The sequence below is a fragment of the Phragmites australis genome, chromosome 9 (genome assembly GCF_958298935.1).
Source record: "Phragmites australis chromosome 9, lpPhrAust1.1, whole genome shotgun sequence".
Lineage (NCBI taxonomy): Eukaryota > Viridiplantae > Streptophyta > Magnoliopsida > Poales > Poaceae > Phragmites > Phragmites australis.
Genome location: NC_084929.1, coordinates 3,144,663 through 3,169,044, shown reverse-complemented (window position 1 = coordinate 3,169,044; position 24,382 = coordinate 3,144,663). Strand labels below are relative to the sequence as shown.

General features: G+C 44.6%; 2 protein-coding genes across 2 annotated transcripts; both read left to right on the top strand.

The window, feature by feature from the left end:
* The first annotated feature begins 391 nt into the window (after window positions 1-391).
* LOC133928412 (uncharacterized) lies at window positions 392-1,033 on the top strand. The gene has a single exon (XM_062374734.1). It carries the CDS (start codon window positions 483-485, stop codon window positions 759-761), a length of 279 nt encoding a protein of 92 aa, XP_062230718.1. The 5' UTR covers window positions 392-482; the 3' UTR covers window positions 762-1,033.
* A 13,085-nt stretch (window positions 1,034-14,118) lies between these two features.
* LOC133929620 (S-adenosylmethionine decarboxylase proenzyme 4) lies at window positions 14,119-15,171 on the top strand. Its single transcript, XM_062376416.1, has one exon. The coding sequence runs from the start codon at window positions 14,119-14,121 to the stop codon at window positions 15,169-15,171; it is 1,053 nt and encodes a 350-aa protein (XP_062232400.1).
* The last annotated feature ends 9,211 nt before the right edge of the window (window positions 15,172-24,382 follow it).

Sequence of the window (24,382 nt, the reverse complement as noted above, 5' to 3'; positions counted from 1 at the left end):
AAAAGTTAATTATTACAATCCACAAGATAAATTATACTATAAAATCCTATAATACATGATTTAACAAAAAATATCTTTCATAGATTATATAAACTCACTAGATTCTCACGATTTAAAGTCAAAACAAGGCTGTTTGCGTAGCAACATGTGGCAACACGGCTGCTAGCGTAGCCAAGTTGCTCGCATCCAACATCGGCAACCAGCCATCCATGACAAGACAAAGCTGTCCAACATCGCATGCATCCCGCGACTGACTGACAGCATGCCTGGCCGGCCTAGATGCATGCATGGCTATCTAAAGCAATCAGAAACATGAGATTAACATGTGCATCCTCGATCGTTCGATCGGGTACGCAGGGAAACGATCGCATATATAAACGGAGGCCATGATCGGTTCAGCTGATCAGAAAACTAGACAAACACACATCTGCTTAGTTGACCAGCTTGCTACCTAGCCTCGCGTAGTAGACGAGCTGAGGGAGATGCTTCCTTGGAGGGGCAAGAGCGCTGCTCCGGCGGGCTCCGACGCCGGGGCGGTCGGGGAGGTGGCGGTGCAGAAGGTGAAGAGGATCGAGTTCCGCAGCCTGCTCACGAGGCCCACCGTCTACAGCGCCCCTCATCCGCGCGGAGGCGGCGGGGGCACGGAAGGAGAAGACATCGACAAGCAGGCGGAGAAGTTCATCATGCGGCAGAGGAAGATGTGGAACCACGGACAGAAATCCGCCGGGCCAGCGTCTACAAGACCCTCGCCGCCGTCGTGACGGCGGGCTCCGGGCAAGCATCATGCTCCGCCGGTGCAAACTATTATTGTACATGCATGCATGCCAGCGTGTATATGGATATAACGCGTACGTATGTTATCGTTATCCATAGTCATGATCTGATCTTATATGGTATGTAGAAATTGATCGGTACGTATGAATAGGAGTGTAAGCTTGTGAACATATGGCGGACGGCTTGCATGACGATCTATGTACTTATTTTATTCGGCCCGAATACCATCAGTTAAATATATAATTTCTGTTCGCATGTTTGGATTTCTTGTTAATGACACCAGTGTTTTATTAGCTTACTGAACTGTTTTCTGACGGGTACACGAACGATTTTTGTTACTTTGACGGTTAGTCAATTTTGTAGCATCTGTTTGCAAATTTTCTAACTAGTCGGTTCTCACCACGTCAGAAGCAAGAACACGAACACTCAGAAGGACACACCATTCCCTCGTGGATGGAGGAATATTAGTGAAGCTCAGCAGAACATCCGAATCTCCGGACCCTCGCCGCCAAGCACAGCGGCTGATCCACAGGAGGCTAACCCCTATCGACTGGAACACCATTGAAAGAAAGAGAAGGAGGAGGAAGAAAGAAGAAGAGAGAGGAGGTAGAGGAGGAGGAAGAGAGAAGAGCCCCCTCCTACACTTCGCCCCAACATCCGCCACTGCCGCCAAGGCTCGCAAGCGGCTGCAACGAGCAAGAATCAACCGGGCATCCAAGGTTATTCCATCAAGCAAGAGACGCCTGCTGCATGCAGGAGAGATCGAGCAAGAGACGCCTCCGCCCGATGATGCGCCAGATGATGTTTAGGATGAGTATCTTAGCGTCTGTTTGGATGGACGGATGGAGCCGTTTCGGATGGGGCCATTCAGGAAACGATGGTGTTTGGTAGGATCTGAGCATATTCGCTCAAGATCTTGGATGAGCCGATCAGTAGAAATCGGCTCTAGTCTGTGTTTGCGTAGGTGATTTTTCATTTAATTTTTGATTTTATTTGAAAGTATAAAAGTAGTTTAAAAATTTTAAATATTTTTAGAGGATTTCATTAGCAATCTATTTTAATTGATTCGATTAAAAAATATGAGTTAATATTTAATTAAAATTCTCTAAAAAAAACTTATTTTTTGGCTCATCCTATCCACTTAATCCTACCGACTAAACAGAAAACTGATTCATCGTATCTACTCTCATCCCACCAACTAAAACAACTATCATCCTATCAACTAAAAAAACTAGCTCATTCCATCCATCCAAACAAAAAATAAATAAATCATCCTATAAAAAATATAAATAGCGCTATTTCATCCAACCTCACCCTTCAACTAAATGCATCCTTAACAATATAGCTGGCCAGGATCGAAGCGAGGATCAAATACCTCGAAGAGATCGATCCCACGATCAATCTGGGCACGCAGCGGCCGTCGACTACGTCCCAACAGGCCGGCGGCTTCGACTTCTCGCATGCGAGCGGCCAAGATTGCATAATTTCTTCGTGAGAAGTCTGGACAATAAGTTGTGCTCCAGTGGGAAACGCGCAACACGCCACGCCGGCGGTCGGCCACCGAACTCGGCGTTCGTTCGCCTAGGCCCAGTTGCACAGGCGCTCCTGTTACCCGTCAGACTATGGCAACTAAGGCAGACAGATACAGATACGTGTATCAGTATTGAACAAATATGGATATGTATATACGCTATTTTTCTAAAAAAAAACCCGATAAGTAGATACATGTGATTTTTAAAAAAAATAATTAATATGATATATATAATAATAATAGAAAACACACCACTTGTTTAATAAGAAAAAACAAAAATAAAAAATAAAAGGTTAGATATATTGGACTGCTATTCAGCCCATATAGATATCCAGTCCATCTACCTAACTCTAAATAACACGCCCCCAACTCCTCCTCACCAGGCGCCGCAGCCATCTCCACTCGCCCCTGCCTCATGTCGCCCCTGCCCCTGTCTCCGCCTCCTCACCCCCATTAACACGTCGCCTTCTCTCCCCTGTCACCTCCTCCTCCCCCTCGCTTCGTCGGCTCACCGCCTTCTCGCCCTTGTCGGCCCGTCTCTACCTCCCCCTTGCCCCCCCCCCCGCCGCCTCCTCACCTCCACTGGCCCGCCGCCTCCTCGTCCCCACCGGCCTGCCTCCGCCTCCCTCTCGCCCTCGGCCCGCTGCCTCCGCCTCCTCGCCCCAGCCGGCTCGTCGCCTCCTCTACCCTATCGCCTCCACCTCTGCCTCCTCCTCTCGTCTCTCTGTCACCTTCATCTCCTCCTCCTCCTCTCCCGTATCCAGCATATATCTGATTTTTGTTTTTTCTTTTTTTCGGGTCCACAATAGATACGTATCCTAGCCATATCGAAGCTGTATCCATATCATATATCGTATCCAATACAGATAGGCTCGATCAAGGATGTATCGGTGTTTTGCAGGCCGCTACCCATCATCAGGTTGGAGCTGAGGAGAAGAAGCAAGCTTAAGATGAAAATGGGCCGCAATGGCTAGGCAGGGGAGCTCGCTTGTGCCAGCCTAGCAACCATTACCCTGAGTCTGAATGGGCCAAATAGAGAGCTACCTATTAGGCTGCGACCCGAGTTAAATACATGTATGCGTGAGGGAGAGAGGCATGAACAAACAGAACACAATACTCCTCGTTTGAATACCTCTGTCCTCCGTCTAAACCTTCCTCTCTATTGTGCTTCTTCCTCCGATTCCCTTCTTCCAATTCTCTTCCCCTTCTATAGTCGATCGGGACCATAACACGACCGCCCGGTGGCATGGTGTCCACCCAATGATCCAACCTAAGATGCCACTCTAGCTGTGACGTAGCGGGCGTGGCTGAATCTTGGATCGGCCGGCTCACCTTGGGCTCTCGTCACACGCGTGTTTTCATTCTTCACAGCTTGCCCTCGGCAAAACTGGTTGTGGTCAGTGGTAGAGCCAGGAATTGATCAAGGGGGCTGCTATGTAACCTAGGCTAGCCGTGCGATGGAAGGATGCAGAGCTACATAGGGGAGGGCTTGAGGCATAGACAAGGGCGAGGCAATGACCGACAACTTGAGTTCTGCACCCCCTACCCCTCCACCAGGGATTTCAATTTTGTTGTACAATCTTTTTTTTCACTGGTGAAAAGATCAAAATTCATGAAATTTCGCTAAAATTTTGGTCATTTTTTGTCATTTTCTTTGTGGATCCCACATGGCGGTGAAAGAAAATTCTGAAATTAAATATTTCGCTCCCCTCTAAAATTCCCAAAATTTACAAAATTTTACTAAAAATCAGCAAAAATTTAATCGCTGCCCTCCACCACCCGGGATCCGCCCCTCGCCCTTGGTTGTGTTTTTGCATTACTGAATTGTGGTAAGTCTTACGTTGGATGCAAACTAAATAGGTCCTGGTTCTTTTTTTTTAGAGAGAGAACAGGAGGGGCAAGCCTCTATTGATTACAATATATTAACAAAAGATCAAAAGTAATTACATAAAAAAGGGAGAAAATTACAAAATAGAATCTAGCCATTCTTTGATTTCTGGGAGATACTTTACTTTCGCACAATGGATAACCATTGCAAGTTCGTGCTTATTTTGCATTGCAAGCTGACACTGAAGGGGGAACTTGGTTGAAGATGAGATCATTCCTAACATGCCATATACTCCAACTGATCAGTAAAATGATGATCTCCCTAAAGAAATGCACTCCCAGCATATGCTTGAAAAGGACTAGGAAGTCCATGGGTTACATGTGTGGGACTTCTAAGGAAATGTTTATTTTAGCTTGGAATTCTAAATAGCAGTTTCTAGATGGTAGAATTTAAAAAGTTGGATTGTAAAAAGCTAAGAGTTTAAAATCCGAGGATTGTTTGGCATCATAAAATCTAGGTGGGTTAGATGTTTGCTTTAATTGTGTAATTCCGTAATACCCCTATTCGTTGGGATGCAGTGTCCTCCATCTGTCTGTAGATAAGAACTTGAAAGGCAAAACGAGACATCTCACACACAAATTTACAACATGATATAATAACACTAGTAATAGTAGTTTGGATTACAACTTCATGACACAGCTAGCTAAATTTTACAACAAGCTATCATATGACACCACACTGCTGCTGCTTACAACTCGTAGAGCACAGGTGCAGATCAGAGCTCCAAAACGTACATAAATACTGAAATCTCCTGTGAAAACCGATTTTCACAGAGTTAGTGATAATTGTTGTGAACCGTCTTCGATAAAATGATCATAACTTTTATATACGAACTCTGATTTAGATATTTTTTGACTCTATGGATATCTATATAAAAAGTTATATCTGTTTCTCCCCGACATTGTCGGGTTTGGCAATTTTTTTAGGCTAAAAACGGCTTAAAAAATTGAGTTCTCACCCCCGAAAGTTTATGCACTATTTTCGGAACACGCGTTTGTCTACATAGCCGTCACCCCTTACATCAAACTTGAGCAGAAATATTATCATGGTTCCTATTCTAGTGCTATTGAGGTGAGCAAAAATAAGAGAAAATAAAATAAAAATAAAAAATATTTATGGCCGTGCTGACGCTTGATGACACTTGATGCTATTGTTATCATTAGTACTTCTATATGCAGAGTCTTGTTATTGATAGTGGGGTATTTGATCTTCTTCTAGTTGATTTTGCTAGAGATGTTGAAGTTGGTAATATTCTTTTTCTTCTCTAAGTTTACTTATATTAATAGGACTTCTGGTAACAATAGCATATGTGCGATCGAAACTTATGTGTAAAACTTAAACTAATTATTTAGATACATAATTACCTTACCTGAAAAGTTTTTAACTACAAAGTTGTAGATCTCATCGAGAGCTACAATTTTCATAAAATTTTTGTCTCCATCCGAGTTCGTATGAGAAAGTTATGAATTTTTTAAGATAAACTAGTATCCATTTTCAAAGGTGGTTCTTTATGTGAACAGCCTGTGAAAATGTTCATTATCACAGGCGGTTCCTTATGTGAACTGCCTATATTAATCAGTCTATTTTCATAAGTAGTTTACATAAGAAATCATCTACGAAAATGATCAATTTCCACATGCGGTTCCTTATATGAACCGCCTGTGGAAATCATATCATTTTCACAAGCGGTTCATATAAGGACCCGCCTGCGAAAATAACCATTTCCACAGACGATTCCTATAAGGAACCGCCTGTGAAAATGGTACGATTTTCACATGCGGTTCACATAAGGAACCGCCTATATAAAATGACCTTTACACATGATGTTTCTTCTATCACCCGCCTTTGAAAATCGCTCAGGCAGTTTGCCATATAACCCGCCTGTAGAAAGGCACCCTGAGTGTCTCAAAATATAGTTTATGTAGTAGTGATCATAATTGAAAACCAAAGACTTGCAAATTTGTAAGGGAAGCCAATAGATGAAAACTAGAAGGAGATGAACACAAGAACAAGAAGAAATATAAACTTTATTTCTTGCAGACGAACATCCTATTTTCGGAGGATTACAAAGTATTTTTACCTATAAAAGCTCTCACCTAATACAAAAGCTAAGCTCTGTTCTTCCTCTTCCTCTCCTATAAAATCCTAGCACATAATCTCAAATGACTGGCCCTAAGGAGCTCACACAGCCCGTCTCCTCTATTTATAGGACTTGGGAGCTTCCTAAGCTCTTAAATTCCCTCATCTTCCAATACACTCCTACTTGACACCGATGGTATTTTCGTTCAACTTTTCCTCTGTAAATCGAATGGTTGTAGCACCTTCATGACTTAGCTTCGTGTCGACGTAAGCTTCACAATGATGCCACATGCATTCCTCCTTCCCAAGGTTTTGAGGCCAAACCACGAAACCACCATGCACGCTTCTCAAAGTATGACTCACCACCACTTGCTTACACCTTAAGCAAGCCTTACGTTGTCGTATACTTCGTCTTGCAGTCTTGACCGTTGACAAGTCTCTCTCGCTCCCAATCCCTCGGGCCGCCTAGTCACTCACACCAGTATACATTTCGCTTGATTTTATCAACACACTGTCTTCATCCAACTTTTCACGCTTTGCTTGATCTCCACGTGCACAGTTAAGATCACTCTTGACTTCGTCCAGTCTCCTTGATCGTTCGGCACTAAGAACCCTGCTTAGCTTCGATCATCGTGCCGTTGATCGTTAAGTTGCATCTATCACCTATACATCTTAAGACAAGCACATACATTTCTCCAATTCCATCTCCAATTAGTCAAACTCGCAAATCTCTGTTGAAAAGTTCACCACACAAAAAAACGTGAATATAGGATAATCTGGTGTACACTCCTTCTGAGCACGAGACCATCTGATGTGTAATCTCATCTTCCATTTTACGAATGTAAAAACTCTAGAAAACACTTAGTTGAAGCCTCCAGTGTACACAGCGGACCATCCGACATGTATAAAAGCTCTTTCTCTACTAAGCCAAGGGAAAACTTCTGAAAAATTCTCCAATGAAACATCCGATGTGCACAACTACTCATCACAGGATCATTCGGCGTGCAACTTCATTCTAGCACCAAGAAACACGTCTCCTAAAAAAATGGTCGGGTGTACTCCTCACTTGAACACCGGACCATCCGGTGTACACTTCTATTTTTGTCTCTTACTTGAAATACTCCAACGTGAAAACCTTCTGAACACCAGACCATCTGGTGTGTTCACTTCACTAAACACCGAACCATCCGGTGAGTGCTATTTTTCCTGACTCAGAGACACACTCACCAATTCCATTTTTCTCTCCAACCTTGGTTAGTCACAATCAAAATCATGCATAAACAAGCTCATGCAAACCAAACTCAACTCAATTTATACATTGTTAATGACTCATCACATATAAACCAAGATACATATTCACTTAGTTTCTCATTTTCTCCCTTGATAAGTCCATTGACAACACACATGAAAAACAAAGAATTAGTTGAAGCACATAAACCAATTGATATATCTAAGTGACCAAAATCTAAATGAAAGTAAGAATATGATCACTTAATATAAGATGGAATGTAAAAGCCTAAAGCCAAAGCCAAACCAAAACCAGAACAATCTTTTCTCCTCCTTGGTGACAATGAATAGCTTTTATTTTTGCAAGATTCTTCTTTGTAGATTAGTGCATAATTTCTCCCCCTTTTGCAATGGAAACATCAAGGACAAACACCATGCAATGCTTGAACATGCAATCCTAATAAGCTTCCACAAGTATATCACAAAGCATATGCAAATACTAAAAATGTCAAAAGGCTATGGAGAGTAGAAGGTGGAGCTTACCATCGCACAAAGGTTCAAAAAGAGAGTGACACAAGAGCATGAAGCTACACAAGCTAAACCTGAAGAATTATTGATGCATTTAAGTTCACATAGTTGAATCATGATAAAAGCGACCACCACATAAGCATCCACTCATACTGAGGCAATACAAGCATTAAAAGCTAGTAAATTTCAATCTCAAACTAGGCAAACGAGCATTCATGACAGTAGACTTTGCAAACGCTCACATATGAAACCAAGACTTAGTTAGATCAAGTAATTTAAAAGTTTAACATTTAGGCACAATTCTCTATAATTTATTTTATCCTCAAGTTGTCTCTTATCAAAGCGAAATATCACACGACTGGGTACGACAAAACACCTTAAGGCATCAAGACAACCATATTGGATCATATCTTAGCACAAGAAACTTAATTGCTTAAAATTATTCAATTTTCATAAATTATCAAGTTTTCATGAGATTAAGTTAAGTAGTGTCTTTGCGACATAAGGAACACAAGTTCCCCCGAGGTTCTATCATGATCTAAACATTTGACAAAGATAAAAAATATAGTACAATGTTTTCTAATTCACTATTTTGAACCAAGAAGCTTATAGTAAGAAATTCATCAAACTAGCCTTAGCACAAGTATTGACTACGTCAAAGCAATTACGAACAAGGTGATCAAGAATATAGTATTTCATAGTTTATATGATTTATAAAATTGTCAAAGGTCATCTTTAGAAAAACTAGCTTGCTTGAAATGTTTCATGTCAAAGCATCAAGAGGAGTTTAAGATTAAAAGTTTATTCCGTCCAACTACTCGACTTAGTCTAAATTCAAGACTAGTAACTGAAAATACTAAATATATACAAGTTAAAACTCAACTACGATGATTATCTTATAGAATATTATACAATGTAAATGCAACAAAAATAATATAGAGTATATACATAATATATCTACTAAACTATAATTTTGTTGTAAAAAAATATTAGTGTACATATGTAAACCTTTGTCCAGGGATGACTGCCCCTAGTAGGTGTGTTAGTAAGCGAGTGTAAGAGGTTCAGTGCGGAGACAAGGCCCATTCTGGGGTGCTGCAGCATGGGCTTAACCCAGTAAACTAAAGTTAAATATGTGTAATAGCAGACCCAAAAGACTAAAATTTAGCCTAATTTCTATTGGCTGAGCACCTATCTATTGGGCTAGCACCTATCTATAGGCCATATATCCTGGCTCCGCCACTGAAGAGGTTTATATATGGTTTCCAATTTTCTCCAATGGTATCCTATCTCTAGTCGACTAGTCCTTCAGTTTTTTAACTCTGTTGCCAAATGAGTTTATCCAAAAGATTAAGTTGATGAGAGAAGTCACAGGCACAATTCATTTATACTTCAACGAGCAAGAGATGTTATGGAGGTTGAACTAACCAGCCGCATTGGTCGTGCACTCATGCTCGTGCATATAGATGAAGGAAAAAAGGAAACGATTAAAGGAGGCAACACTACATATAATCATGTGCCTAACATGCATTATGCGACGCACGTCCACTTAATTAACCGCGCGTAATCCAATATTACCCCATGCTTGATCTCGATCGGCAGAATGGAAGAGATAATTAAGTTGGTCAAGTGTTGTTGGACCCAAGCACCGGTCGGTTGTATAGTGTTAAAACTGATCGGTGAAATGCTATTAACTGTACATGTCCGGCCGGATGCCACGATGGCACGATCGGTGAAATAGTTGCATTCTGCCTTAGTCTCTCCTACTCGGCTAATATTGATGTACCATGTACCAGGAATATTTCTGTTTTACACCGGATGGATATATATTCCCCAATTCCTTGGCCCAAGTTGAAGGCTAGGATGCTCGTCGTCGTGCCACTGAGATTCACAACCACACAAACACCAAATAAAATTTAGGTTTATTTGAAGCGCGAGAATTTGTTTGGACTTCTTCGGTTCTTGTGAAATCCATGCGTTCTAAGCAGTCTTTTTACTTGCTAATTTACCAGGAGTATTTTGTCTTGCATTGGATGGAATACATTTAATTTATGTCCTAGGATCTGCCCCATGCTCCAATGCAAGCTAAGAACGTAGCACAATTTCTTTAGCTGCTTGAGGGGAGACTTTCTATAGTGGTGCTCCTCTTCTTCCTCCTTCCTCTCGACTGTAGGTAACGAGTAGTGATAATCTATGACTAATCGACAGTGAATAAGGTTATCACTGCCGGCTGAAGCTTTCAGCCAGTAGTGATAGTCAGTTTCTATACGATTTTTCATACGTGTGCAGTTCATGACACTCTAATCCGGGTACTTTCAGCTCAGACGATACATCCTTATAATCACATCATAGAAGTACTAGTGATAACAATAGAATATGCTTTCAGTTTGATACTTATGTCCTAAAATTTTGTTATGATTATTTGGGTATTTAAATGATCTCAAATTAAAAAGCTTTCAACTACAAAGTTGTAGATCTCGTCAAGCGCTACAACTTTCATATAAAGTTTGTCCCCATCCAACTTCGTATGAAATAATTATAATTTTTTAAGATAAATTATCATCCATTATCACTGCTCGAAAATGGACATTGTTCCTGGTCTGCTCAAATAGTTAGCCCTCTGGTCGGGTCCTCGACCGCGGTGGTTTGTTCATCGACCACGTTGGTCAACCGGTTTGCTCGTGGCAATCGACGACAATTACTTCATCGCTCTACATGACCTATACATGTTTATCACTGCCGGTTTGTAGTTAGAACCGACAGTAATAGTCAATTATCACTGTTGGTTCTTTTTAATAGACTTTTAATGCATGTTCTTGATATGAATTGACAGTGATGCTCTATTGTTATCAGCTCATAAGGCACCAATAATAATGCGCTGGTATATAAGGCATATTCTATAATAGTGGAGGGAGAGCTTTTTTTTACTTTTTGACTCTACATCCGCCACTAAGTGAGTATATATATAAATGTATACGTGTATCTACATATTGTACTGGTATTTAAAAAAAACTGCAGCGGTGCCTGAACTTTGCAAGCTGCCTCATCGCCATGCAGGAGGAGGCATGCATGCACCTGCATGATCACTGAGAGCCTGATCGACTGGTTCCAGGACATCAAGATTGGCACACTGCAAGGCCTGTCTGCCTGCCTTGCCTTGGGTTTCTTGTTCCTTCCAGACCGTAGCAGATCTATGGATCGGATTCCTTCTGCATGCCCTATTCATACTTACTCCGTACTAGCTGTCTCAAAAGAACAGAACATGGTACAGGTGAACGAATGTCTGCTCGACAGATCAACCATGTACGACGCAGAGTATTATATACGCCGTGCTCTGCCTTTGGATACCAGACATGCACGACAATGCATCTGGTATTCTAGTCTAGAAAGTGAGGAAGAGTGCCACTGCAGCAGCTGCTGTGTCCTGTTCCCTTCCCTTTTCGGACTGGTCCCGGAACTAGTACGTTTTCCTCTCTGGGCCAATGCAGCAGAAGCATGCGCCGAGTGAAGTGGAGGTTGGGAGCTCCACAGTGTGCCACGGAGTTGAAGCGCATGATGGATCGGACGGCGCAGATGCGGCCCGCATCTGACGCTCTTGTCGGAAAGCCGCGCAGGGGCAGGGGACCACCGCGTCACTGTTCTCTTCAGGACAAAGACGTGAATGAAACCGACATGTGGGGCATGCGTTCCGTGGGCCTTGTCGGATAGTGATCGTCCGTCAGCACTCTCCTTCTGTCTGTAGTGGCCGATTTAGAGCCACTAAGTAAGGCCCTACTTTTCCTCTTACCTTTTTTTCTCCTCTTCTCTTCTTGCTCTTTCATATCTAAAAGTTGAGGAGGAGAAGTTATTTTTAGACACACTTAGGAGCCTTCCACCTTTGGTGGATCCGCTGTTGGTTGCTTGCTTTATTGCTGGTGCTATCTAACTAAAGGTATATTTAGTAGAGTTTTAACTTTTAAGAATTCTTTTACTAGGATATTTTTAGCTTTAAAAATTTATACGGTTAGAGCTGAGGGTATACTATGGGTTTTTGAATGAGTCGTTTTGTTTACATTCTAAACAAAAATAGATCATTTTATATTAACCTATAAACATTATATCTGAAGTGAAGTTGGGAGCTAGAGTCCTGCTAAACAGGGTCTAAACAACCGTAATCTAAGCACTTGTCGACTCCTGATTCAGGATGTCAATGGGGGTTGATCTCCGTTCCCCACATGGAATTACCTTATTAGGGGACGGGGATGGGGTCAATCCCCCCGCCCCCCTGGCCTAGCTGCAGCTGAGGTTACTGGCCTAGACACAGAACGGAGCAGGCTGCATGGCCTAGTGTGCGTTTGGCTAGGGGCCTAGCGTGCGTTCGGCTAGGGGCCTAGCATGTGGTTTCAGCGCGAGGCTCATGCTGGAGCAAGAGCAGGTTGAGACTGGTGGTGCGGCCCAACATGGGAATTGGCCTAGGTGCCAAACTGTTTCGTGGGCTATGGGGGCAGAGGTGACCCAGAGCATGGCCTGCTGCATGGGAGCTGTAGTGGAGACAGAGATGGGGAGAAAATATTCCCTGGGAGCGGGGCTAGAATGGGAACGGGAAATTTTCCTTCGTTCGGGGGATGGGGATGAGAAACTATTTCCCGACGGGAAATTCTTAATTGACATCCCTACTCCTGATGCAATACATAGCTTTGTTAAAAAACAAGAACAGTATGGGGATAAATGACCATTAGTTAAAGTTAAAAATATATATTTGAAGCATCGAGAAATATTACCATCAAAGAATCAAGCGTTCTACTCAAGCAGAAGATTTCATGGGCCCTTGGATTGAATCCACGACGGTACATGATTGCGGTAAGGTACATGGATCCGCAGGTGCACTCCTTGTGTCTGCCCACTTAGTGCAAGCGCCGGTCAAAGGGCTCCAGTGACTTACCGCAAGTATCCAATGGCTCACTAACTTAGTGACGAGATGATGACCTAGCTAGCTAGTGGCGTGCAAGGACACGATGGCCTGCCCTGCCCTCACCACTGGTCATTTTTAAACAAGGCCTCACCTGACTAAATCAGATGGCAGTGTTACTTAGATACCTGTGTTTAAATTTTTTTTATATTTTGAATCCGAGTCGAATTCCGAAACTTATATCGGATTTTGAGTTGTATTTCAGTATTTCGTGTATTCAAATTTTTTTTACCGAATCACACATCTGAATCCGAGTCAAATTCGGATACCGGTGTCCCTATCTAAGTAACCCTGCCTAGTGAAGTTACCATGCATGCCAAGAAAGAGGTGCGTCTTCTACCATTGCACAATAGTGCTAGTAGTAATACCACCCGTCTTAGTTCTTTTTTTTCATTTGGGTGTTTTAAGAGTGAAGAAACTTTCCTAGTCATTTATTTTCGTATGATTTTGAGAAAACAATATGTAGCTTTAACGGACAAGATATGTAAAAAAAGAGAGCGGCAGCTGGATTTAACTATCTTGCCCAATAGCGTGCTAAATTCACACATGTTCCTTCTTAGAGAGTTATTCTTTCCACAGATTCAGCAGTGCACGGTTTTGGTGAAAAGCTCGATTTAAGGGGGTCAAACCTTGTTCGACTTATCTGAAATTTGGTCAGCTCGTTTGGGAACTGGTTGATCTACAGTCTGGCAAGTTTGAGAGCATTTGGATATGTGGTTTTCTCAGTGTAAGTTGAACTCTGAAGGTGACATAATTCAATCTTCTCTGTTTTAATTGAAAGTGCTATCTCTTGTCTCACACATTGCCCCCATTTCTCGTAATGCTCACAAATCATTACCATTGCTTGCCTCATGCGCATGCCTATAGCTTCACTCAACTCTCTCTCTCTCTCTCAACTCTCTCTCTCTCTCTCTCTCTCTCTCTCTCTCTCTCTCTCTCTCTCTCTCTCTCTCTCTCTCTACACACACACAAAGAGTCACTCACATTTCACCTCCACTATAAAACTCCCTCATTTCACCCCTGTCAATCCTCCCTCTCGCCGGCCACTGCATGCAATAGTGCAACACTACACCCTCACTCCATTGCTTCCACTACTGAGAGTACACTAGTGTGCTAGCAACACATTTAGCCATCGATCAATTAATGGCTTCTTTGGGGTTCGAGGGCTTCGAGAAGCGGCTCGAGCTCGTGTTCTTGCTCCCTACGTGCGGCGGCGAGCGAGCGCGACACGGGCTCCGGCTGCTGCCCGTTGCCGCGCTCCGCGAGGCGCTTGAGGCCGTGCAGTGCGCCGTGGTGTCTGCGGCGGGGAATGCGTCCTTCGACGCGTACGTGCTGTCGGAGTCCAGCCTGTTCGTGTACCCGTCCCGTGTCATCCTCAAGACGTGCGGCACCACGCGGCTGCTGCGCGCCGTGCCGGTCCTGCTCCGAGCCGCGGGCGAGCTCGGGCTCGGCCTCCGGTCGTGCCGGTACTCCCGGGGCTCGTACCTCTTCCCCGAGGCGCAGCCGTTCCCACACGCCGACTTCGACGACGAGGTTAGGTACCTCGACGGCGCCGTCCCGAGCGGCCTCCACTTCCGCCGGTCCAGCGTGCTGCAGCCATCGCCGCAGAGCACGCACAAGTGGCACGTCTACTCGGCGTCCACGTCCTCCGATGGCGCAACCGGCCACGAGCACGTCGACGGCGCGACGCATTTCACCGTGGAGGTGTGCATGACCGAGCTGGACCGCACGCTGGCTCGGCAGTTCTACCTGACGCCCGCCGACGCCCGGAGCAGCCACGCCATCGGCGACGAGATGACGGCGCTGTCGGGGCTCGGCGGCGTGAACCCGCAGTCGCTCGTCTTCGGGTACGCGTTCGCGCCGTGCGGGTACTCGATGAACGCGCTCGACGGAGCGCGCTACGCCACCGTGCACGTCACGCCCGAGGACGGGCACAGCTACGCCAGCTACGAGTACGCGGGCGGCGGGGCCGACGCGCTCGCGTCCATCGGCCGCGCCGTCGCCGTGTTCCGCCCTTCCGTAGTCTCTGCCTCCGTCTGCTACGCCACCACCGCGGGCAGCCAAGCCGTCGATGCCACATCGGTGTGGTCGGCGGTCGCCAACGCCCTCGAGCCCCTGGGCCTCGCCTGCCGGAGCCAGGCAGCCGAGGGCTTCCCAGGCGCCGTGACCGTGACGTACCAAACATTCACGGCATGATCCATCACAGCAACAGCAAGTCAGCAACAATGCAAGTAGCTGCTAGCTAGCATGCACGGACGTGGATTAGCTAGTCGTCTGGATCCATCGTTCGGCCGTTTTCTGCATGATCGAGAGCATGCCGGGGTTTTGGTCTATGGAGGGAAAGGCGCACTACTGCTGCGTGTTATTGTCGTTTGTGATTTGTTGCTTCCTTTCAGTTTCGCGATGAGCCTTTCTGCTGCTGCTGTTCTTGTCTTCATTTGCTCTCAATATACGCATGAATCTACGATCTTTTCTGCTTGTGGGGTTTGTGATGATGATGGCGCACTGCATATATATGTGGCGCGAGCAATATATATAGAGTCGCTGAGGAGGCACGCGAAAATGCGATGTCGCATGCACCGGGAGTGGAGTGCGTGGGGGTGGAGCGGAGTGGAGGATCGCGCGCGTGTAGTGACAACATGGCAATGCCGACGACGCGCGCCATGGATTGGAGTGGACAGGGGAGGAAGAGGGTGGCCCATGCCGGCCGGCTTTATGCTTGGTGGTGCTGCCAGTGGAAATGATGGATTGGTACCGGTGGCTTCTGTGGGATTTGGGCTGCCCCTGCTCGATCAGCTCCTGGCTGCCGGCTTGTCTCTTCTGCCGTTTCCATCGATAGATCTTCCCATCTTGCTACTTTTGCTCGAGTACTATTTTGTGTGCGTGCTAAATGGGTTTGCTTTTTGGGTGGATATGCCTGTGGGTTGTCAAGTTGGAAACTACTTGGGTGTTGTCCAATTTCGGGTTCTTCTCTAAATTTCGAATTATGTCGGGTCGTGCTTTGCTAGGAATATAAGAAAACTATATTGTCTTGCTCGTTGAACCGCAACATAATTAAGGTCTCTTCTAATGTTTTAATATGAAAGATTTCGTAGACATTATTAGGTAAATTATTTAAATATGAGAGAGATAGAATTTATTTCTTATATAAAAAAAACTAGCTAGTTGAGTCATTCAAGAGATAAGACACCGTATTAGTGTATTTTAGTTTCTTCTTTATGCTCTCTATCTTCCCCCACAATTGATCATCTATGCTCTCCATATCACAAACACTACTCACTCCTCTCTCTCTAAAGCAATAAAGGTGTCTATGTGATCAAAATGATAGTTTTCATCAAAATACATACAACCGTTAATTATCTTAAAAGACTTAAAACGTATAGACACCATGCATTGGAAGTTTATTTTTTAATTCTAATTTTCTTTTCTCCCTGTCTTCTAAAAGATCACATAAGAAACGAAACACTGAGAGTGACCTAAGGGGCTCCAGAATCATGCTCGGGACCTAGAACGTACCGGATCCATGCAAATCGCCGGATACGTGCGAAACAACAAGTCTGGTTCGTGGACTACACACACCGACACCCAAATTAGCGCCATCGGCGGCTAAGGAGTTAGCAACAAAATTACAAGACCGGGGGCATTTACAAACGCTCGGCGAGAAAATTTTGGCCTCATTGCCCCCTAATTTCTTTGAACAGGACACCCAGCTCAGATCGGTGAAAAGTATAGTATCGCCGTAGAGAGCATTTGCCACGATAACCCGCTCCGTGGCACACTTTGAAGCAGTTGAGAGTGCCGCAAATCGGTTGCTTCTATCGGCATGAACAATACTAGTGTTTAAAATACAGAGTATTAAACACCTATATAAAAATTATAATTTTCAATATAAGCAAAGATTATAGATGTTTAAATATAATTAACTATCTTATTACCACTAATATAAGTACAGGTGTTTAAGTCAGCACATTGCCCTTCAGCTAAACACATATGTCAATGTAATTAAGAAAAAATTAATTTTTTACATAAATACCATCTCTAAACACCCTATTATGCATGCTCTGAATTGGTTTCTATTTTATGTTCCGTAAGACCTGGCCTCCTCCGAAACATAAGATTTTGCGTGTCGTTTTGGCCCGCCACTTAATTTGCGATTTTTTATATTTTTATATTTTTTTATTAAAAATTTAAATAAATAGATTTCTCGGGGTAGTATTTGTAAAAGTAGGCGCATGCCGCCCTCCGAGAGGGCTACTCAGAGGGCGGTAAGGAATCCTAACTGTCTCCTGAGAGGACGGGTGGCCTAACCGTCCTCTGAGAGGGCGGCAAGGGGCCTAATCGCCCTCTCAGAGGGCGGATAGGGGCTTCCCGCGTGCCCCGCCCCCCCCCCCCCTCTTCATAAAGGGTGAAAATGAGGAAAAATCCTCATTTTAATCCGGAAAAAGAGAAAAGTCTGAAAAGGAGATGAGAGGAGAGGAAGAGAGCGCGGCGAAGCCCTGCTATTTTTGATCGGTGGATTTGAAGAGTATTTTCCAGTAATTTCTTTTATACTTATATTGTTGTTAATAAGTAAAGTAGCACTGTATGGCATAGGGTTTAGTACTATATGATCTAGGGTTTAGTACTGTATGACCTGGGGTTTAGGGTTTAGAAAATGTTGTATTTAGTAGTATATTGTTAATATTAATTACGACATGGTAGGATAGCCATCAAATACATAGTAGTATATTTAGTATGGTAGTTTCGAATATGTAGATTTCACAGAGTAATAATTTTATGGTAGTTTGGTTAGGGGTATTGTTGAAGAACCTATTGTTTGGCAGTAATCGGTGTTGGTAATTTTTTTAGTTGCGATAATCAGAAATATAGTTTATTGGTCTTAATATTGGTTATATTTACGGATGTTTCTAGGGATGGCAGATAAATTATATTTTCAGATATATTATGGTGAAAGTGAAATTAGTTATGGTCATAACGGTGTAGATCTGTCTGGGTTTCGTCATGTTGTCAAGGGTCTTAATAAAGCCAATGAAAGGACCATTGTGGGTGTGTGCAAGTGGCTGATGCAGTATTTTCAACTGGATCCGCAACAATATGATCTTAAGCTGAAAGCTGTCCTTAGCCGTGCTAGTCATGGATACTTTGGCGAGCTCGTCCCGATCGATGCGATATCTACATGGAGACAGTATGTAGATATATCATGTGAACGTTGGCTGCCTCTGATTTTGTAAGCTGAGGCGTACCAAAAGGATCAAATAGAGATAAACTCTGCGGAAGCAGTAGCGGGACCAAGTGAGGCAGTGGTAGATCAATCAGACCCGATAAATGTCGGGGCCAGGCCAGATGTTGGGGATATTCCTGAGATGCAACCGATGAGTGTAGCCGATGAGGAGAGCACATCCCTAGTATAATTGAAGACCGACCGACGTGTACTTGGTGTCGAGGCATTTGGAGGCCTACCTGCTTTAGCTGTTTGGCTGGGTTATGTTCACCAGCGGCCAAGGCCACCTGGTGGCGAGGACCCTTATTCCGTACGTGAGATTGATAGCTGATGCGGTTGGCGAGGAGGTACCACAGTTCAGTTGGGCATCTGCTGTCCTTGCTGCGACATATCAGGCTTTGTGTGACGCGTGCACGAAGAATGAGCCACTTGCCATTTTTGCTGGGTGCCCACTACTACTCCAGTTGTGGTCTTACGAGTGGTTCGCCAAAGGCTGGCCAGTTGTGGACCGCTCCCCATACCCTGAGAAATGGTACGGTGAGCCTGAGGAGGACACGCCTACCATGGCCTCGCTGTGGTGTCGACGTCGGGTACGTACTTTTTTAATACTTTAATTGTCACATGTTTTTGTTATGGATTCAGACTATGTTTCTCACATGTTTTTGTTCTGAATTCTAACTATGTTTCTCACACAATCACACTGGGCGCATGAGCAGGCTCACAGCGTTTATGAGCTTTTTCGGTCGCAATTCGATCGGCTTCGTCCGGACGACGTGGTATGGACACCGTACAGCTTCTTGGTCATCCAAGGCCGTGCGGGTTTGGGCCTGTCTCCGTTGTGTACCCGCGATGAGGAGTACTAGCTTATAAAAACACCACTTGTCTTCGACATCTACGTCGAGGAGTACTCACCGCACCGCGTCATGCGGCAATTCGGACGCTATCAGGCTTTCCCTCTCGTCCACATTCGCACTGTTCTAGTGCACGTCCACAAGTAACTATAATGAAGTGAATAATTCATAACATTCGTCTTACTGTCATTCTACTTAACATGGTTCACTTGCAAGTATACACGTAAGGGACAGCCAGGTGACAACCTCTGGGCAGATCGCTTGGCCTCGTACATCTCAACATGGGCCCAAGCCCTTCAGGATGTCATGGAGGAGACGCGTCCGTTTGACGAGCGGAGCTTCGAGGAGTACCTACGCTGGTACGTGTCACGTACACGGGTCACCTTCACCCAAGAGGGTGTCCAGCCCCACGTCGTGTCTACTACGGAGACCTACTGGGGCCATTGGGACGAGGACGCTGCATTAATGGTATGTGTAATTTACATCTCATTTCAGTACCACATACTCGCATAACAACGACTATAAACTGAAATTCTTATTTCTTGTTTGTTTCCACAGGCCGATATCATTTATGATATCTATAGGGACGCAGTTGGTACCATGGACCGCCTCAAGCAAGGGGTGCACCTCAGTGCGGCGGATGTAGCGGGGTTTGTCAAGCGGGTTTTCGATAAGACCGCGCGAGCCTTGAAGCTTACCTCTTGCCGGTCCACCGCAGACGTCGCAGGAGTGCCTCCCAGGTCGAGTGGGGTCCACGCCGAGTCGTCCAGGAGGTCTGATGTGCACCCACATGGCCCCTTGTACCACTACCTACAGGCCTGAACCCAATAGGTACGGATATTTCATACGCACGGCTTTTAAATATATTCGTTTTTTACTGGTGCATTAATTTTAAACAAATATTAGGTACACATACACACGTCTTGACGCTACCACCTAGACCGAGCCCAGTGCCGACACCCTCACCACTCGCAGGCCACTCAGGTACTGGGCGACACTACATTGCCGTATTCAATATATTCAATAGTACATCTAATATTGTCCACATGTTACTTTGGTGATGAGGCTAGGCCATCTTCAGCTACACCGCGACCAATCCCACCACCACTGTTCGACCCCTACTACGGCACGCACGCCTGACCATCTGCTGCTACACCGGCATACCATACAGGTACAATAGTGCATTTTATACAACTACTTTCATTTCCACATTTTTCATATCTAATACATTTATTTGTTCGTAGGCCGCTCTAGCTAGTACACATGGACACCGGCAGATCCTTCTCAGTCTTCATACCCGAGTCAAGAGGATGAGCCTGGGCCCGACCCCCCCGTTCGACCTCGTGTGGGACTTCTTCGGGGGCACACCAGACTACGACATCCTCCAGCAGTCCTAGGTACCCAGTGCTCCACTTCGGACATAGCACACCCGGGAGGAGGCCTCGACACCGGTGATCCCTACTAGGCCTACCAAGCAGGTCGGTGCACCCGACACCCTGACCTACTCTAGGGGCCACATGAGGCCAACCAGCGGCATCGACAGTGGGACCATGATGGGGGAACGGCCGATGGCAGCGGAGGAGATAGCAGTAGGATTGTACATTTATTTTTGTAACTTACATATGCATATTCGATTTATGATCTATTCTTACATATTCAGACGCATGTAATTTTTATGATCCACTTACCATGTCATAACTGCATTTCTTATTCCAATGTGATTGCATGCTAGTTGCATTTCTTAATCCAACGTGACCACACGCTACTTTCTATCGTCCTCGGCCATGTATGAACTATTTACGACAGACCTAGAAAAGTATTTCTTACAAAGCTACTTGTACACGAAGTGACCACTCGAAAACTCTGTCGGGAGTCTAACTTTAGTCACGAAGTGACCACAAAACTTAACTTTAACCTTTAAATAACATCACCTCTGTCCTGGCGTAATCTGCAGACACGAATTGACCGCACCACTCAACTTTAACCATGAAATGATAACACATTTGTCCTTGCGCAGGCTACAGACAAGAAGTGACAACACAGGACAGCTTTTACCAAAAAATAAATGACAACACATGTACCTTGACACATGGAATCTCTGTCCAGCATCAATACCACAACTTTTTCATTCTTCAAGAGGGAATCCAATGCTCCTGCCCCCCTCTAAGCCCTTCCACCCACTCCTTTTTTTAAGAGGGAATCCAATGCTCTGCCTTCCCCCACCATAAATAACCCAACCTTCATACATAGATACACCACTCATTTCTCATTTCTCTCAACTGCAATGTTTTCCTCAGCTTCACCAAGCCCACCGAAGAAATATTGGGGGATTTTCATCCCCTAGGGGGTCGAACCACCGATGTGCTTCTGTGGTGACCGTTGTAGGCTTCGCGAGTCATAGGACATCTCCTACACCTATGGGCTACGCTTCTTCATATATGTCAACTACCAATACGACAAGCCTCAACATGGACCGTATGATTATCCACCGGTATAGCAACAAAGATCAGCCACATCTTTCCCGATTTCACATACTGTTTTACTAATCTCTCATCTTGTTCTATTTGTCCAGTCCTCTCCACCGATCTGTGACTTTATTGAATGGCTCGACATTGAGCAAAATGAAGACCAGAAGCGGTGGGTCGACATGACCATACGGTGGAGGAGGGAAGCTTACGCATGTCAGGAGTACGAGCAACAGTAAGAGGAACTACGCCTGAAGCGATAGGAAGAAGAGTGCATGAGGAAGGCAACGCAGGACCATACCGCGGCTCAGGCTCGGGAAGCTGAGAGGGCAAGGAAGCGGGAGAGGGCCCGTCGCGCTAAGGCGGCCGGTCCCGATGCCCTGCGAAAGGGCAAATATCCTAGGTGCATTCAGTAGAGAGTATCTAATGTAACCCGATATGTTTCCACTCGCTAAGGCATGTTATGATTAGGAGCGACGCACTATTAAGTAGGTCTTTGTGCGAACCGTATATGCCATCTTTTTTTTCGTCGTGGTTACAGTCTCATGTAATATTTTTCACCATATATATAATCTTATGTTTGTCGCCATTTGTAATTTCATTGCCGCGTAATATGCTGCGAGTGCTTCACATATAATTTGTTCACAAATATTGATTTTTTATCCTCCGAACAACTCGTAAACTACTCCAAAATATCGCTTCCCCAATATGCCGTTTTGACCACTTTTTAACCATTTTAATTCCAAGTTTTGCAAAAAATAAATTTCAAATATTGAGCAACATTTTGAAATATATTTTACAACTTTTAAAAAAAAAATTAGCCTACCCACCCATTAAAAAGACGGTTGGAATGGTACCTGCCCTCTCATTAGGCGGCAGCCCCTACCTGCTCCCTGAGAGAGCGGTTAGGCCCCTTACCGCCCTCTCAGAGGGCGGTTAGGTAGCAGGCGATAGGCGGCTACTTTTACAATTACTACCACAAGGAATCTATTTATTTAAATTTTTAATGAAAAATTATAAAAATAAAAAAACTCCTTAATTTGCTATTCCACCAACGGGCCGTACGGCCCACCGTGCGCCTTCCACTCCCAACCCATTCGTTGCTCCTCCCAAAAAAAAGCCCCATTCGTTGCTCCTGCCGCCGTCTCCATCCGGTGCTGGTGTGGCGTCAGATCAGAGCCATTTGGGCAGCTTGGGCTACATCCGCGCAATACATTTCTGGAACCTATAGAGCTAGAGCTACCTCTGCTACGCAGAAACGAAATTGAGTGGAATAAAACATACATACTCTTGATCAAAATTCTCTTAAAGAAGTAATTATCTAGAAAAATTATTTTATGGTTGAAAATGATTTTTTTAAGGCAAACTCTTCGAATGAAGTGATTACGTGAGGAGGTGAAACAGAGAAAGCTTATTTTTTTAGCTCCGAGCATTTTAGTTCATTTCTGAAAATCAATTTCATGAAATCACTCTAAGAGCTGAAAACTGTAAACTATCATTTGACAAAACTCACACTGATTTCACATGGAAGCTGGTCTGAAAACTCTACCAAACCAACCTTAAATCTTGTTTTGTTGGATTAATTACGAGAAACACCACGGTACAAACGGTTTTTAAAATAAACTCCTAGTTTTTTTGAAATATTCGCAAACGGTCAATCATGTGCATGCACCCAGGCCCGTCGACTAGCAGGGGCAGGGTGGGCACTCGCACAGGGCCCCCAAATAATTGGGGCCTCCAAATCCTAATTAATTTGCTTAAGTATATACTTAATCAGAGATAAAAAATAAAAGCCCAGCAAGCCAGCAACCAATACGTCAACAACTGATCGTGTTATGCCTGTTCATCTCCCAGATCGCGCAGTGCCCTGCCACCGCACTTGCCGAGTGCCGACGCACCCCGCGTCCCTGCCGGCTGCCGCTGGCGTCATGCAAGAGCAACAACACGGCGCGAAGAAACCCACAGCGCTGTGGAGTCCGACCGATCCCGTCGGATCGAAGGCTCGAAGCAGGCCATTCACAACTTCATGTTAGATCGGGGACCTCTGGAAGCCATAGCCATGCAAGTCACTCTAATCAGGTTGTTTCGTTGCTTTCCATTGCCTATACGCAGAGTCTGGATTAACTATGGTTTGATTCATGAATTTCTAATACTACTGGTTACTGCTATTCTTTCTTGTATTTATGCATTGGAATGTCGTTTTCATTTTCTTCAATCATTCCATGTCTTATGAAAGTAGGGATAGAAAATTTGAATCTAAAGGCTAAATTGAGGACCTGATTCAGAAATTTGGCACAGGACCCCCAATCGCTGCGGAACGGCCCTGCATGCACCGAATAATCCTGTACTTCTGGCAACAACACCGGCTGCTGCTACTAATTAGTAATTAGTTCAGGGCTCAAAGACTTCAATATTCTACTACACCTGTTGAAAAAACTGTGCCTAAGGGCTTCAATTGATCCATATAACTTTAGGTGGGCGCTAGCTTTTGCCCTCCGCGTCTCTTTTGCCGATGAAGGTATTCTACTACGCTCTTCTTCGGCATCTGGGTCTGGAGATCTTGGTGTGTGCATTTGAGCATTGGCATCAACCAGTTGGGCAGCTCCAACGCTTATGTCAAAAGTGTCTTGTGGTGACAACAAATGCTAGAGTCCAGCTGCAAGTTACATGAGACATGAGTCGTTTAACCTAGATTTTTCAGGATTGATCTCATTACCTCTTGGTTGCTAAGCCCGACTAGGCGACTACTTTAGTCAGCAACGGTTACTTTCCAACAGTAAGAAAGGAGTAACTTCACCACCTCAATAGCATAGGACCATATTCGACTTAGCTAATTGCGAGTCTTTGTGATATGGAGCATAAAAACCCCA